At 37.8% G+C, this 18,567-nt stretch overlaps 1 protein-coding gene across 3 annotated transcripts in view; it reads right to left on the bottom strand.

Moving 5' to 3' along the window:
• syk (spleen tyrosine kinase) overlaps window positions 1–18,137 on the bottom strand; it is a 28,829-nt gene extending 10,692 nt beyond the window's left edge. For 2 of the 3 annotated variants that reach the window (XR_015839738.1, XM_088281255.1), the window contains exons 1-8: window positions 12,516–12,695; window positions 9,485–9,962; window positions 9,230–9,390; window positions 4,534–4,672; window positions 4,198–4,279; window positions 4,027–4,070; window positions 1,835–1,897; window positions 131–221 (exon numbers count right to left, since the gene is read on the bottom strand). Coding sequence is in view for 2 of the 3 variants with exons in the window: in XM_088281255.1 (XP_088137381.1) it covers window positions 131–221; window positions 1,835–1,897; window positions 4,027–4,070; window positions 4,198–4,279; window positions 4,534–4,672; window positions 9,230–9,390; window positions 9,485–9,886 (982 nt within the window). In the remaining variant the exon portion in view is untranslated. Of the gene's footprint in view, window positions 1–130; window positions 222–1,834; window positions 1,898–4,026; window positions 4,071–4,197; window positions 4,280–4,533; window positions 4,673–9,229; window positions 9,391–9,484; window positions 9,963–12,515; window positions 12,696–17,969 lie in introns of those variants that run through there. The other variant, XM_088281256.1, reaches the window with a different exon arrangement.
• Window positions 18,138–18,567: the final 430 nt, after the last annotated feature.

Genomic DNA, 18,567 nt, shown 5'->3' with positions numbered 1-18,567 from the left:
TTCAGAACAAAATTGGATCAAACAGGCCTTGTCCTGCATAGAAATATTATTGTAAATAAAGTTATTGTCCTGGATTATGAAAATAATTTACTAGTAAGCATCAATTTACAAACACATGCATACCGCATACCTCTGGTGACTACTCGATTGTTGATTGGCACTTGTGCGTCATAGGGATTGGCATTACTGGATTCTTTGTTTTCATGTCGAGATCCGCGGCTCTGAAGGGCATGCACAGTTAAAGCAAAACCAAGAATTAATGTACATCAAAGGTGACAAACTCAAGGCCTGGAGGCCAGATCAAGCCGATGGCATCATTTTTTGTGGCCTGCGAAGGCAAATTATGTGAGTGGACAACATGATTCTGTCAAATTGTCTTTACTTTAAAGAACACTTAGATCACAGGTGTCAAACTCAAGGCCCGGGGGCCACATCTGGCCTGCGACCTCATTTTATGTGGCCCGCGAAGGTTATATCATCTGCGTGAACTTCCTGTTTCTAGCACATTTTCACAATATATATTGCCATTTATTTGTTACCAATCCTCCCCTTTTAGAATAAATTGAAAATTTGTTGAACAATCACTTACTGGCTTTAGATGTCAAAAGTGGCTTTCAATCAATATTATGTGCATGTGATAACGTAAGGTGGTCATAGATTTATATGGGTTCACAGTCAGAACGGCCTTCTGAGGGAAACCATAACTACGAAGTGGCCCGTCCACAAAAATGAGTTCGGCACCCCTGATTTAGATAAGCGATATTGAGAGATTTTTTTTCGTTATTATTCCTGCCTTTAAAATAAATTGAAAAAAATGGTTAAAGAATTTACTGGCGTGTCATAAAATAAGGCAATCATGAATGTCATCATAACTTCCCCTCCAAGGGAAACCATAACTAGTACCAAAATTATTTGAGACCCCTACTTCACATGATCTGGTACTTAAAGTAAACAACAAATTGTTCTCTTGTGCCAGGTTTTGAAATAATTTATTCTCAGATTGATATTGTTTGTATTTTTCTATAGAATAATTAAAGCATCAGGAGAAAAAATTATGTCTAAATTACAGGCAAAGAATAAGTGAACACATAATAAAAATGCAACTCTAAATGTCTTTATGAATTCACTCATTTAAAGTGGCAGTGATCTCAATATGCACTTTTTCAAGCTTGTTCAGCTGGACAGAACCAATGACATTTTTTATCATCTAGTCTCATGGTGAATTGACATTTTTTTTGTGTGACCTAGTGAGTGTAAAATATAGGGGTAAACTGTACAGCATAGGTGCCAAACACTGGCCCGCGAGCCAAAAGTGTAACTATATTTGGCCTGCGAGGCTATACCAAATGACTACTTTACCATTTTACATTCTATATGATAATAGTAGGATTCAAAATTATAGTAATTTTAAAAACTGGACATTGTATTGCATTAACAAAACCACTTCTAATAAAAAAAAATTACCCCCCCCCCAAAAAAAATCTGCATTTATATTGTTTTCAAAAAATTAAATCTGGCCCACGGCTTTGTTCAGCTTTTACTTTTTGGCCGACTGTGTATTTGAGTTTGACAGCCTTGCTGTACAAGATGGCTAAGGATTATGAGTTATGAGTCGGTAGAAAGTAGGTCTGAACAATACATCAAATTCAAATCAACAACAAAATGTAGTAGAATGAAATTTTCAAACCAAAAGTTTACAATTTGGGATTATTTTCCTTAATACATAATGCATATTATCTTATGTTTGAAGTGAAGGCCACGTGTTCCAATGTTGTAGTCTGATATATGACTTGCTAACTTATGCAAACTCCACACAGGAGGTGTGTTACATTACCTTTTGGCGGCCAGGTATGGAAACAGTTTTGAATTTGGCAAGAAATCCTTCTGCTGCATTTTGCTGAAAAACAGTCATAGTCAGAGAAGGTTATCTGTGACTCATATGAAGAATCAATGAAGATTTTTTTTTTCAATGTCATTAACACATTTTTATGAAACTCGCTTCGCTTCATCCCTCGTACTCCCAGAAGGACTGCGTGTTAAACACCCGGTCGTTGAGAAAAGAAACGTTGAGTCTGAGGGAGCCATGTCTTTCCAATGACCTGGATTTTCTCTACCTGATTTGGGACTCAGACTGGCGCCTTTGAGAGCTGTGCGATGCTCAAACTATTACTGCTTGCATGTTTTTACTTGGATGCCTCGAGAACTTCAGTTCGTGGTGGAGAAACGGTGAATCTTTTTCAAAAACTTTTTTTTGTTTATTTTAAATGTAAACAGTGCATAATCGCCACATCAACACACGCTTGTTTAAGTTCTCATTTACCGCGCAGTGAGTGCAGCAGTTGGATTTTCAACCCCTCCCTCACCGCTAGTCGGTTCTCTGAGAGCTTTGATCTGCTTTGTGTTCCCTAGTTAAATACAGAGGAACTAAGCTTTTGGTTTTACTCATCTTACTGTTATATATTGGATTCTATGTCTCCATTAAAAATTATGCGTCCAAAAGCAAGACCATAGCCATGTTTCCTTTTTTTTGGGTTGGGGGGGGGGGGAGACACACGCAGCTAACAAAGAATGCTGCAAAGCTCAGATGGAAAAAAGAGGTCTCTTCGTCAAATCCTAAAATACTACTTGCATTGTTGCCAAAGGAAAGTGAAAAGAGTCCAAATGGGAACACTTGGGAAGTCTTCCTCAGGCAAACTTACTCTATTCAGATTCGGCACTTAAGCCTCGATAGCCAATTTGCACAGACTCGTTTGCTGAAATGTGCAGTACATTCTTAGAGTTTTTTTTATGGACAAGGTTGCTCAAACCAGGGCTCTCGTTTCAAAGGCCACATTAGACCCTTCTGTCCACATTGTTCTGCAGTGTTGGATTCCTTTGGGGTGGCTTCTTTGTCATTTTTGGAAGATGTGGTTGGCCAACTGGCTTCCCTTATGACTCCGTTCCTCCTCACTTTAAGGAGGTTTTCAGGTTCTCAGGTTCAAGTATTGGTGAATCTGTTTTGGCCATTATCAATGGCAGTCTGTCATCTGGTGCAGTGCCCAACATTTTAAACATGCTGTAGTTAAATCCCTGCTTAAGAAACCAGGGCTCAATCAAGGTGTCCTGTCAAATTTTAGACCCATTTCCAGGCTGCTTTTTTTTCAAAAATTCTGGAATAGTTGGTGCACAAGCAGTTAAAATCTTTCTTGGATGAACATAAAGTCAACGACAAGCGCAAGTTAGGAGGTAAGCAGCGGCATTTGGGGCCAACTGGTGACGGTGGAGGGAGGACTGGCTGACTCCAAAATAAATGGATCCAGCCGGGATGAAACAAAAGCATGCATTACTGTTTCTAAATGCTGTTGAGAAAGGGGATGGCTTGAACTGCACAAAATAAAAAAATAAAAAATGGATTCAACAACAACACCAGTTTGTCTGTGCAATTTCAAACCCAATTTCAAATCGGTTGGCTTTGGTCGGTCATAGGGAGAGATGGACAAGGCGCTCTGGGACCAAGCACCAACTCAGAGCAATCAAGGCTACAAAAAAAAGGTCCTGCCAGCTAAATAGGATCCAAACCATTCGAGAGCACTACCACAAATCATCACCTGGTGCTGCAAAAGAGCCAACAGAACACTGTGGTCTACTGTATCAAGCACTGCAGTCAGGGCCAAAAAAACAAGACACATAAACTCCAGTGTCATTTGCAAGGAGGGTGTCATTAGAGACTCTAACAGGGCTGACTCTGTGCCAATGCAGAATGTTAAAACTTGACTGGAAAAACCTGCATGATGTTATATATTCCTCCCAAAAAGATGGGCGTGCACCATTTATTTATTTTTCTTTTATGAAAATTTTCATGTGCAATCAGAGTTCCACTGAATTCTCAGAACTACAATGTTGGCAAGCATATCGGGACATATTTCACTTCATTTCCTACTTTCCTTTAACAACTTTCAGTTGTCTGGGACAAATTCGCTGTACTGTAAGTATGTACAAATATATGAATGGCACCAGAAGCTTGCACAGGACGCAAATAAAACTTACAAATATAGAACCAACTCCAGATGTATCCTGTAGCAGCGACTGTCCTAAAAGATATGAACAAGAGTACTTGTAATCAATATATCAGGGTTTGATTGACTTGAAAACTTTTTGACAACTACAATTTGTATTTCATGTACTTTTTAGAGCAGCTTTGTATACATATGTTTCTACCTGTATCTCCATCAGGTCGTGGACTGGGTTCAGTGAGAACTTGCAGCAGGCCATCTGGTTTATATGAGTAGTGTTCTACCAGCTGGTATATAGAAAGAGTCTTAAGATCATTTTTATACAACAAAAACATATATTTTGTATTGATTTATAAAATGTTGGGTTCTTCAAGGTAAAATCAAATGTTTGCTTTCTAATGTTCTATTTGGCATCTTTCTCATGGAAGGAAATTGCTAAATTATTTGCTTACATCTATTCATGAATTTAAAAAATGCTTACATATTGACAAAACTGCATATTAACAAGATTGTTATACAAAATCAGAAAGACATTTTTTACCTGCCAAAGAGTGTCAAACTTCTTGCCGTCTGGAATAGAAAGCTTGCCACCTCTGTCTTGGTCAATGCGGTAATGCATCACTTCTCCTTCGTGTAATAAACAAAGAGCATAGGATCCATTCACATCCCTCTGTCGGATGCTGAATACAAGATAAAATCAAGAGAAGGAATTAAACAAAAGAAAATAGGGAAGAGTGTCAATCTGCCAGGCAGTATTATGAAATGACATTTTTCTTCATTTTTGTTTTGAACAATACTACAGAGCAGAGCACATTCGAAACACCCACAAAATATATATATATAAAATAAATAAATGCAAAAAATAAATAAATTATATATATATATATATATAAACAATAAATCCATATATAAAACAAATACATATATAATATATATATATATATATATATATATATATATATATATAATAAATAAATAAATATACTGTATTTTCCGGGCCATAGGGCACACTTAAAAGTCACAAATCTTCCCCAAAACAAACGAGGCGCCTTGTAAAGCGATGCACCCATTATATGGACTGAGCATCACTCTCGACCAACAACCCTTTTACTCATTGGGATGTTCGGCGTGCATTTTAGCACACTCTGCTGGTCAAAGTCTGAATCATCTATGCTTCGAATTGACTGTGACTAATACATTATGTGACTATGGTGTTTGGGTGATGGTGTAGGAGAAAGCTGGACAAAAGGGCAGCTGTCCACAATGTTGTAGTCTGTCTTATCATTTATGTGATTGCAAGCAAGAAACGTCCCAGGTTTAGACAACAGACTGCAAAAAGCCCAAAGCACAACAGCACATCTCTCTAAACAGCCATGCACATCTCTCTAAACAGCCATGTGATTGGCTGAGTCTGAGTGGCTCCCAAGAAGCCATTGCTATAATCGTTTTGTGTTATTTTTATTTCTTTTGGGTATATAGATGGCATGAGAGATACATGTTTTGTGTTAATCTTATTTCTTTGTTTTATTGTTTGCTTGTATGCTGAGTTTTTTTTTGGTTTTGATTTGAAACCGTGACTCTACGGAGTGTGGTGACCAGTGAAGTCCCTCCCCTGACGTTGTCTAGTAGACGTATTGCTATGACACCTCTTATTGGTTAGAGTCAGTGTTATTGGCATTGATTCCGAGCTGAGCTTGCGCCTTGTAGTGCGGCGCGCCTAGTATATGCATTAAATACGGAAATAGCACCCTCAACTGGTGTTGCGCCCTTTGATGCAGCACGTTTTATGGCCGTAAAAATACGGTATATTAAAATATATATATATATATATATATATATATATAATAAATATATATATATATAATAAATAAATATATATGTATATATATAAATATATATATATATATATATATATAATAAATAAATATATATGTATATATATAAATATATATATATATATATATATATACACGTATACATATATACATATACATATATATATATATATACATATATACACATCTATATATATATACACATATATATATACACATATATATATACACATATATATATACACATATATATATATATATATACACATATATATATACACATATATATATATACACATATATATATATACACATATATATATATACACATATATATATATATACACTTATATATATATACATATATATATATATGTACATACGCCATGAACGCCACACAGGAAGGGTCCAGACGGAATTAAACCCTCCACCTTAGAACTGTGAGGCAGACATGGTAACCAGTCACCCACCGTGCTGTCCTCTAAGAATAATAACATTGAGAAATTGCAACAAAAAAAACAAAAAATTCTTTAACAGTGTCAGGTTGTGGTGGAGGTCGAGGAAGAGGAGGACCCAAAAAAGCAGGTAAGCGAGGCAAGGGAAACTTAAAGGGTATTTAATCAAAAAACATAAAAGTACAAAACAACTGGGAGAAACAAAATGCAAGGACTTGACTAAAGTGAAAGTAAAGTGAGACAGGCAGGAGGACAACGGGCTTAGACACTGACATGGTCATCTGACAAGGACAGCAGACAAAGGCAATGCACCAACAAGAGCTCAAAGAAAACAGGGAACTAAATACAAACAAATTGACAAGACAACGAGGAGCACCTGGAAAACACACAAAAGGTTGGAAGGACCTGATTGGTTTACAATGGGGCTTGGGTAGACAAACACAGGTGGACACAATAAGCATAACGAGACACACCACACAAGGAAAAAACATAAAAATAAACAGTAAAACAAAAACCACAAATACAGATCATGACAAACATTAACTTGAACAATAACTAATTGATTAAAACAAACTATTATTCTGGACTTGTTGTATTGTATTGACTTCTGATTTCAAAACTAGTCAGCCATCAATTTGTTGTGTATATTGTATGTAATAATATGATGAAACAATGAAAAATTTGGTTTAACCGTCGTAACAGCCCAAAGAGGGAGCCATAACTAAAAGTGGACCGCAACAAAACTTTGTTTGACACACCTGGTCTAAATCCATTGTCAAGAGGATTCAGACATATCATGTCTTTCAATCAAATCATACAGTTAGGACATGTAAAAGTAAAACACTTTTGAATATCTGGTGACATAAGAGAACTAACAGTCACATCATTGCGTACTGTCATTCTTCCTCTTTTATGGCTATTTCAGGAAGCACTGAGCGGAAACCGCCTGTCCGCCTATATGTGTTTGTGTGATCTGTTTCTTCAACCGACCACGACTTTTTCTCAACTGAAGCATGAAGGCCAAAAAAACACTTCTCATTGTGTTCTCAAAAAAGGAAGATATGTACTTCACTATTTGCCACACTGTTATACACTGTACTTTGTAAACAATTTTAGAGTGTGTATTTGGGTAATTCTGAGGCCCCAATTGAGCATATATTACCTTGCAATTATTAAATATTTAAAACAACAACTGTCAATGTCAATATTGTTGTACACACACAGACTACGCCTTAGACTTGCCCACAGTCCATCACAGTGAGCATTCTCAATACAACGCAATACAATTTTATTTATATAGCACATTTCACAACAGCTGGAGCTGTAGAGACAGACAGCTATTCTCCCTCACATTCATAGCATCATTGAGTGTCAATTGAACACAACACCATCCATGACTACCCTGCAAAAAATAAATAAATAAATAATAAGATAGTCCAGCATGGTTTTGTTGTGTTCTTGTGCTGGTTTTGCTGGTGTCACTAGAAAGAGCAAAACAGCAACAGCAGATAAAGCAAAAAAAAAAAACAGCCAAGATTCAAACAACCACATTTGTCAATGGGCAACCCGATCTATGAACTGAGCTACCGCCGCCCAGCAGGATTGGCATGTTGCTTGGGCCCAGGAGCTGCTGATAACTGGTGACCAGCTGGTTTTACTGGCGTCCCCAGCTACCTGCAGAGCAACAACAGTTTGTTAGCATTGCCGAGTTGCTTTGGTTCATTTGGTAGACTGGGTTGTCCACTGATTCAAGGGTCAGGTGTTTGAACCTTTGCTACTTTGTTTTACTATAACTGATTCTGTTGATTTGCTTTTGCTGGTGTCACCAGCAAGACAAGCACAAAAACACGACAAAACTACATTGGTCTATGCCTTTTTTTTCTTTTTCTTTTTCATTCTGCAGGGTTTGTTGTTGGACGATAAGCAGGGTTCATCCTTGACTGGTTGCCAGCCAATATAATCCGCACTCACATTGAGTGGAAAATGGTTGGTAGCTGCTGGAGTTGCAGCAAAGGTTTTACACTCAGAAACAAATCTCATGGGAATCAGACAGAACAATAACTTTTGATTGCATTTGGTCATTATAACAACATTATGTAAATGGAGTACTGCACTCGTAAAACTGTTGGGTCAAAAGTAGGGTGAAAGAATTAACCCATGCCAATGCTGGGTTATTCATACCCAATGCCTTGGGTTGAGGACCCAATATTCTGATCCACCTATGGGTAAAAACTACCCAGACTGATGGGAAAGTATGAAGAATTGGTTACCAGTTTATCAATGTTGTCATGAACATTATCTAAGAAGAAGAAGAAGCAATTTTTCCCTGTCAGAGTTGCCATAGCAAGTCACTCACATGATATGTTTAACACAGTTTTTAAACCAGATACCCTTGCTGACATGACCTACCCATTTTCTGTGGGTAGGCCGTCTGCGCTGAACAAGATTTGAACTGTGATCGCTGTGTTCAAGGTGAACAAAGTTACACACTCAGGCATCCACCATTTATTAAGAATGTTACATTAAATTTACTTCAACGTCAGTACAAAAATGGCTTCACTGGCCGAAATCCAATCTTTAACACAATCTGCCAGATCAAACTAAGTATCCAAGTGAGTCGGTTCTGGAAACAACCCAGAATTTTTTTACAATGTACTCCTGGTATGCATAATACAGTAACTACAGTACTCTGCTAGCTACATAAACCAAGCAGACTCATTTCTCTCTGCGTATGTTATTGCATGTCAAGTGATTATCAAATGTGTACTAAATTACCTGAATAATTCACAGCAATATTGTATTTTGCCCTCCGAAATCATTTTGGATGATGGGAGTGCAGCATTTGACTAAAATAATAAAATATAGCTTTGATTGGTTTTATCAAACTTCCTCTCCGCATTTAGAGCAAACCATCAAGAGTCAAGACAGACATTGGCAAAATACTCACAGGAATTTCCCATTTGTACGCGAGCCATTTTGAAGCCTCGGCTCTGAGTTCTCTCGAGTTATTTTTCCATGGAACCAGGGCATTCGTTCATGAGCAGTGGTCGCAATCAGCTTCTCCAAATGCGGCCTTTGGCTGATAATGGCTTGTTCCAGAGCTGCCCCCTGCTCGCAGAAGTTACGATTCAGACTAACTTTTTCAACAAGGAAATAGTGCCTTCTTAGGCAAACATTTGTACACACTTGATTAGAGTCTCACCTGTAAGTTCCAGGTTTGCTTTACATAGTCCTGGATCAGTTTTTCCCTTAAGTCCTCAAAGGGTCCCACCTTAGGCTGCATGTTTTTGGGCCTGTTGCAAGGCTTCTTCAGCCGACACACAAGGCCGTCCATCTCCTGGGAATGGTAGTCGATCACATCTATCGGGCTGCTGTGGCTTTTACCACCAGCAATAGCGTACGTTTCATTGGCTTCTCTTTCAATGGTGTAGTGGTAGCAGCGGCCAGAATGTAATACAGACAGGGCAAAACCTCCAAAATGGTTTCGACTTTGCCGTAGCAAATACAAGCCACTACCTGCACCCGGCTGCTGCAGATACTCCTCTGCTTCTTCTCTCGCAATGTTGCCATAAAAGAATGGCAGACTATTCACCCTGTCAGCCATCTTGGCCAACTGATGGCAGGCGCCTTTCAAAGGTCCACTCCCAAGGTTGAAGGTGCACTACCGTGATATTATTCACCTAAAATACAAATAAATCTTATTGCAATGTAATTCTTTTTAAAAGTGGTCAGTCATATTTAGCTCAAATGAAGAAAATCAATGCTAAAATACATTGGATGAAGACGGTCCAAATAATATCATGCTAATTACAGGGTGCTAATGGTTTAATATTACTAAAAAAAAGGGCATGCATTGCAATTTCTATAATCTGTAGTTTGACATTAACGTCTCAATATTTGGCTTGTGTGTGTGTGTGTGTGTGAGGGCCATTAGTCTTAAGCACATAAAGTTGATCTGTTTATGTCATGATCTGTTTGTTTTTTTTGTTAATTTTGTTTGGATTAGTTTTCCCCGTGTCTCTTTTTTCATGTTTTGTTTTGCTCATTATGTTTTTTTTTCATACTCGTCAGAGCGGTCTCTTGTGACAACCAATCAGCTCCCTCCAGCCACTTGTCTACCTAATTACCTCATCAATTTGCCGTTACTTAGTTCCCTGTTTTTTTTTTCATTCTTGGTCAGTTCATTTTTGCAACGTAACTCTGCTAGGTTGTTGTGTGGTATTGTTTAATGCGGCACGACGTGAAGGAAAGCCTAAGAGAACAAGCACGCAGAAAAGTAAAAAATGCTTAAACATAAGCATAAAAAAAGCTTACACCTGCTAATGTCACAACACTTCAATCATTATAAGTTCAGAAATAATGAGGCAATTGTTCTAATATTTTCACAGGTTGTAGTGAGGATCATTAGAGACGTCAATAAATTTTGGTGACAATTGATTGCAGTTTTCAGACATTGGGCGACGTTAAGCTTTTCCACAACATGCATTGATTGTCCCTGGCACAATCATATTATGGGATATGAGGGGGGACATTTTACATTGGGATCGGTAACTACAGAGCAATTTAAACCATTTCATAAACGAAACCACAGGAGCCACAAAGCCCCTGAACATCTAAGATTAATTTTCTTTTACATTTTTTTCAAATCGGCAAGTTTTAATTGTAAAATTTTGTTACAATGACATAATGAAATCAAAAGCAAATGTTAAGCATAAATACTGTGGGTTCTGGCTTGATTATACATTTCCAAAGAGCAAGCATCTTCTCAAGTCGTTTCACTTTGCCACATTCAATATGGCTGTGGCATCAGTGGTAGGGGTCTATGCATATGTTATGTAATGGTTGTCTAGAGTAATACTCGCTAGCAGTGGTCACAAAGGGCGCCATTCAAGACTGCTGTGTGAAAATCGTATACCAGAATAAAAAAATCTCATATTTCAATTAATGACAATTATTAGTAGGCAACACATTGAACAAAGATGGAACATTGCCACACACACAAAAAAAAACATCAGATAGAGAAATTACGCCATATGAATAGCATGATGTAAAATACAAGGAAGGTCACCTCCAAAAAAAGAATGGAAGACGTCATCGGTCCATAGAAGTACGTGGAGATAGCAAAAGCGAGTAAAGATACTTAAAGGTATGACAAAACACTTGAAAACCAAACAGGCAACTCTTAAAAGCTCAGGAAAAAGCCCCAAGATGTCAACCAGAAAATCTAGCATGAGTTGATTTCCAGGTGCAAAAGAATAAAGAGTTGCAGTATAATGTCCTTGTCCTCATGTGTTTAACAAAAGAAAATGAATGTATCTTGATGTGCATTATAAGCACTACATCTTGCAAAAATAACTTCAACTAACACCGATGGATACCAGGCGAAAAAGATATGTTTACACTTCTCAAGGAATATCATCAGTGGTAAGCGTGGCTGTCCCACCGAGTCAAGATGATGAGTCATGGAGAGAGAAACGTTGTGCGGTGGTTGGGTTATTAAATTTCAGAACATGCATCTCTCAGAAATTGAAACTAGGCAGCTCACAAAAGATTTATTGTATATGTTTGTTCTGTCATCTATCTGAAACAATTAATGGACCCTTCAAGAATAAGACCACTTGTCTCCATTAAGGGTGATACACACTGTTAGTTTCCTGTGGGTGACCGATGCCATCTGTGACGGCTCGCAAAAGGGTAACTTGTGAACAGGAGTTATTTCGTTCTGGTTACAAAATAAGCTCTATTACTAACATCCAATCCAATTTGGACAGCCCAGAGCCGGTTGCAATTAATTTCAATGGATTTCCCTGATAATAGATCGATCACTTTATACACAAGCAGTTTCTTAAATTATGCCGTATAGAAAACATTACAACAATTATCAAAACAATATTTGCAAAGGGAAGTAAAGACAGATTTCATTAAAGCAGAAAAAAGAGGGACGATGATCGGATTTTTCTTAATTTAATGCAGAGAAATTGTATTGTGCTTCAACGGTTTACTTTGGAGCATTTTTAGTTAGCAAAAGAAACATCAGTAACCGTGAAAAAATAATGTGACATTTTAATTTTCTAATACTGTAATTACAGCGGCAAAGGGTCAAAATTAAGTGTAACTATATCTCCCACCCAGCTTTCCTCAGAATGATTTGTTATAGAGTGTCAAAAATCATTGACTGAGAGATTAAACATAAAGAGAATAAAAGATAAAATAAATTGATATTTTATACTTACTCTATGTCCTGTTCTGATGAATTTAATCAGAATGGATCCTCTTCAATTTTTCAGGCAATCCAACACTGCAAGCAACATAGTGCAATTCAGCTGGTAACCGTTAAAGAAGACACAGTATGTGCCGTTGAAATGTGAACAGTAGTAAAGTGGCGCTCTGAAGCTTCCTTATTTCAAAGACTTCCTTGACAAATGGATGTTTTTACTTCCCCCTTTTCTGATAAGAACACTGAGCAACATGTTAGGGCCAATCACGGAGCCATAGAAAAAGTGAAAAAACAAACACAAAATTATGACAGTAAAAAAAGGTCGATCGATTCAACTTTTTTTGGGGGTGACATTTTATCGTTTAAGGATTTTGGGTGTTTGCTTTTGAGGCAAGTAAACTGGCCTGCGTGCCCTAAAAGTTTCAAAAGTCACCAATTAGGGAACAACTATACTGTACGTGATACCTTTTGTTTCAAATATGAATTCTAAGCCACTTTTGGTGGTGACCAATTCCATTTTAATACCTAAGACTAAAGACTTAGTTCTTGCAGTGCATTTTGGGACAATGCCCAAAAAATAATTATTAAATGCAATCAAACTTCTTTGGAGTCGACCATGATAAACTATGATAAAAGATGAAAAACGGCACTAATAAGGTACAACGGCGCCCAGGTAATGCCATTTATTTATAAGATAAAATAAGTATATTAAAAAAAAAAATACAGATGCAATATATAGTGGGCTTAATGAACAGTACACAGGACTTACTTAATAACGTGTTTGTTTCTGTTGTGAATGATTACTAATTGTCATCATACAAGGATTGATAACCTATAAACACACTTTTTATCATATCACCGCAGGAACAACTGGCGGTTCAATATGATGTTCAAGGATACTGCGAGATGATTGGTGCAATTGAGGATTGAACCATCATGACCTTTTTCCGCAACTTGAATCAGAAAAGCCATGTCATTTATATTAATACAATACATTAAGAAAATAACTTAAACCAAATCTACTCTGGAATCTAATTTTAATGAATTACCGTATTTTCCGGACAATAAGCCGCTAGTTTTTTCCTAGATTTTGAACCATGCGGCTAATACAACGGTGCAGCTTTCTTTCACCGGTAGGGGCGAGCTATAGTTCAGAAAATACGCTAAATAAATCTCGATTTTTTTTTTTCTCTTGGGTCAGTTCTGTTTTAATTCGCAAAGTTGTTGCTGTGTTAATAAAAGGCACTGTTTTAGCAATCAGTTTATGTTACCTTTATGTTCATTCACAGTACAGAATTGTTCTGTACATGCAGTAAACAACTTTTTTTTTTCAACTTAGAAAACTGTGGCTTATGCCTGGTGCGGCTTGTATATGTTTCTTTGTTTGTTTGTTTGTTTACAGTTGCTGCGGCTTATTTACAGGCGTGTCTTATAGTCCAGAACAATGGTTCCGGAGACTGTTGCCACCCTGGGACCTGCATTTTCCAATTCTGGCAAAGCTGTGACCCACATTTGTACAAGTTATCAACCATATTTTGCAGCGAAGTAAACTAGTAGCTAAAGTGCAAAGTAGCTTTCCTTTTGCTTATCGTATATGTTCCATGTGGGGACGTCATAATCCCCTCTACCAGTGCTTCTCAATTATTTTCTGTTACGCCCCCCCCTAGCAAGAAGAAAAGAATTTGCGCCCCCACTCCACCATCCACTCTCCGTCACAACTATAAATAATAGCATTTTCGTTGCAAAACAAACCTACACCGTAGAGTTAATACTTGCTGCGCACAATGGGCTAGGAGAGTGCCACTGCTAACTAGTGGAGTGGATGCTAGGGGTGGGACGATACGGGTAACTCACGATTCGATACTGTGACGATGTGTGGCCCACGATAACGATAATATCACAATACACAATGTCTACGATATTCAATATAAAATTAGAAATCTCTTCAACATTATAGCACGAGATATGTGACTAAAAAAGAAAAAAATGGCCATAAAAATGAAAACATCAAATGTTTTTTTTCAATGCCAATACGTGTACAAAGTACAAAGAAAGGTGCATTTGCAAAGTACCTCACTGCCGCTGAGTCTTAACACTGTAGCTACAGCTGGACGAATTAAAGTGCACAAACATTAATAACATGTTTTATGCAAACCAAGACACTGCACTGCTTTCTGAACCTGACATGTCAGTATCAACTGTCATTAAAGTGCTTTACGTTAACCCGCCCAGTGGAAACATCAAGGCATATTCTTCTTGAGGAACACTAACTGTACGACATGCTCCGACGTAAGAACACACCAAAGGGAAACTTTGCTTTAAAAGCAGTAGTGATTGTCGGCTGTCTTGGTTCGCCTTTTTTTATCACCTGCGAGTAGTAACCGTGATAGCGAATGAGGTGGCTTTGCAGATTCGTAGTGTTGATGTTATATTTTACCTTTGCAAAGCAGTTCTTGGAGATTGCATACTCTTTATCCAGTGTTCTCCCGTCACCGGTCTCGTAAAAAGTGAAGTGTCGCCACACTTTCGAGTGGAAACTCTTGAAATTTGATTTGTTTTTTGGGGTTTTCCACCATTCTTGCATTAGTTCTTTTTCTATTGTAAATTCTTCACACTCTTCACCGGCCGCTGATCCCGGCTATTTTAGAACCGTTTGCGGCATTAGCGCCCCCACAGACAGGACCGGAGAGATTAAATACGGACGGTGATGACGAGGTAAATGTGCGTTGTTTTGAAATATCGATATTGCCGCCAGGCTATCGATTATTTATTGCTACAGAGTTAGCAACAATTTATTGCAATATTGATTTTTTTCCCCACCCCTAGTGGATGCGCAAATACACTTTATTGTAGTACGGCGGAAAAAAAGCATGTTCCCCAGGGTCACGCACGCCCGCCTCGGCATTGCACCGCACCCCTCCAGGGGGGCTCGCCCCACTATTTGAGAAGCCCTTCCCTATACTATGGGGACAAAATCAGAATACGAATGTGTCATTTCTTTACAAGCTCCTTGCAACCTACCTAAAATGGGTGGATCACTGGGCTGTCACACCACATAGTATTTTTGGTGTGAAAATCAGTGATTTCGTTTTTGCTAAAACTGTACAGCTAGAATCCAAAACGTTACTCACAAACATAAACCCATGAAAGTACTACCACCTCCTTCTGTTTAAACACTTATTATTTACATTATGTCCTCCATATGGATGATAAAATCGCGTTAATAAAAATGTCCAAGTTCATAATTTGTTTTTATGCCATGGTTTTATTTGGTCAAAAGAATGCTAATATACCAAAGTTACTTAAGTAAAACTATGTATATATCTTTCACATCAATTTGAAACACAATTCTGTCTGTCAGTCACGCAGTGACCAAATCATGCTCGCCATTCAGGAAGTGCCAGCTGACTTCATTTGGTTTCACGATCTTCACTTCTCACTTCTTGTAAAGCATGTCTAAAGCGTCAGGTGTAAATTTAGACAAGAAGGGTGGTTGAGATCAAAGGGGTTGACAAGTATTATATTTGAAAGGCCTTTTTTTGGTTTACCCTGTGCCATTATAATAATTATATGGGTTTAGGTTTATTGATTACGTTTGAATGTCAGAATATGGTATAATGTTTTACTCAAGTAGTTTGCAACATTTACTCGCATTGTTTCTAAGTGTTGCTGGAACATTAACTGGCACAGATTGCACAACACGGTGACATTCAAAACTATATGCATCTATGTCAATGCCCACACCCCGCAACAAAACGTTGACTTCCTCAAGTTACTTATATGCCAGTTAAATATATCTTTCTTAAAGTGTGGTTTTCATACAACTAGAGTCCCGTGTATGTCCCGTGTATGTAAACTTTTTTATTTTATTTTATTTTCATTTTTTTAAGGAAAAGTGAAACATTTGATGAGAATAAGGCTGGCTGTTTATCAAGATGTTTGAATCACAGTTTAATTGCTTGCTAATTTGGTCTCGTGTTCATTCTCAGTGGTGAACTGTAAAAAGAGCATACTCCCAAATCTGATCTATCTAAAGTCAACTTCAGCTGAGATTTCATTGGATATTAAGGTTAGGGTGTCCCCAAAGTTCAATTTATTGTTTCTTTGGTGATGGGCTGGAGCCTATCCCATCTGACTTTGAGGTGAGAGGCAGGAGATCATCGGTTAAGTTACAGTATTGACACAGGATAGACCACTTATTCAGAATGTTGCACTAATGCAAAAAAATAATAATAATCCTGAGACATTGGTACCAGTAACTTTTAAAATATGTCCCTTACTAAATCTTAAAATTAGATGCATTAGATACAGTATATAAATGACATCCAGTATGATTTACCTTCAGTCCAATGCTCAAAAACTAAAATATTTCAAGAAAAGCCAACTAAAACTTCTGAACGTTATTTGGGGTTAATCAGAGGTACTGTAAATGGTGGCAACTTCAATTTAACATGGGTTTGAATGTGAATGGTTCATTTTAAACACAGGAAAATGCTCAGTTATGAAAGCGCATGCACACTGTGTACTTGTGCAACTACATTACCCCAGTTTTTTATTTTTACTTCTCCTTATTTTTTTTGGGGGGGGGGGGGCGATTTATCTTGCTTTCGCTTTTGCATTTGAAAAGAGGTGTGCAGACTGCAGACTTTGTATCTCCACTGGACATGCTAGTCTTTCCCAAATCATGACCTCCTAGTCCCACACCATCTGTCATGTTAGCGTCAGCCTATTGCAACTCAGTATCATCACTTGCTCCATCTGCCATCTTCAGCCCAATGCAAATGTTAGTTTAATGTCGAAAAATTATTGTTTGAATTATATTTGGAGTATACATACTTTTATTTGCACTCAACCCCAAGTTGTTCCTGAATGATGATGGCTCATTAGTCAACTAGGTGTCACAAAAAGTGGATTGTGTACACGTTTATTGGTAACTAGTGGATTTATTTTTTTTCTGCCGGTCACTATTCGACGCTGGCATAGACAAATAAAAAAGATCCACTGTTTGTAGTAAAGAAGTCCTTTTTGGACCAATTTGTGAAATTTGATAATTTTCCAGGGCATAACTGATCTTTTATGGCACCCAGCCACGGCAGACTGGTTGGGAAAATCTGATCTAAAGTATGTGTGTATTTAATTTATTAAGACAACTGTCTTATTAGTGCCTTTACAATACATAAATGGGAAGAAACAGGATGGTAAATGACAAAATCTCACTTGAATCGTGACAGTGTATTGATTTGCCTAGTGGGAATGTAAAAAAAATGTGTCACGTTCCACGCCTTTGTAAATGAAATACATCTTTTGGTAAGGACCATTTCTCTGCCTCGTCTTATTTCTGTCATATTTCCTGTCCTGTTTTTGCCTCACGTTGCTGCGACACTATGGCCCATTTAACTGGGAAACGGCTGACATCTGCTGGATGGCCTTGCGAAAGAAACAGTTGTATGAGAATAGAGGTCATACTTACGTTGTGGAATGCAGTCCGCGACATTTTGATCCGCTCGGCAATCATCTCAATACAAATAAATTTCCGAAGCTGTCCGTTACTGTGTGATGTAAACAGAGGGGATAAGCATTGGCATCCCATCACCCGTGCTGGGACGCTTGTCGATGCTTCCGTCCCATAGCTGCGGGATTGCTCAACCACTTCCTATTGGTCGAGACGCATAAACACGAGCTCATTCGAACGACCAATGATGCCGAAGCACTAGCCGCGCTCTCAAATCTTCAGAAAGTGTACCGTGAACGGCGCTTTGGAATATACATACAATTACCTGTAGATGGCGATGTTGTTCAAATCTTTTTAATTGACATACAACCATATTTCAATATACGTAGTAGCTGCACAACACGTAAAAGATAACAAGCGCACTAGTTATACACAGGGGCGTTGAACCAAATTCTGGGGCCCCTAAACTAAACGGTCTTATAACCTTGTAGTACTCAGTAAATCTGATGAAATTGTCCCTAAAAGTTACATACTCAGTAAGTCTCATAGTTAAATGAATATGAAATATAATGAAATGTTATTTAAATTTCCCAAACATATTTTAAACCTACATAAT

Source organism: Idiotropiscis lumnitzeri, chromosome 18 (genome assembly GCF_059441095.1).
Source record: "Idiotropiscis lumnitzeri isolate Australia: NSW breed Sydney's pygmy pipehorse chromosome 18, RoL_Ilum_1.0, whole genome shotgun sequence".
In the NCBI taxonomy this organism is placed as follows: Eukaryota; Metazoa; Chordata; class Actinopteri; order Syngnathiformes; family Syngnathidae; genus Idiotropiscis; species Idiotropiscis lumnitzeri.
Note: the sequence above shows the minus strand (reverse complement) of the source record. Positions and strands in the feature narration are given on the sequence as shown.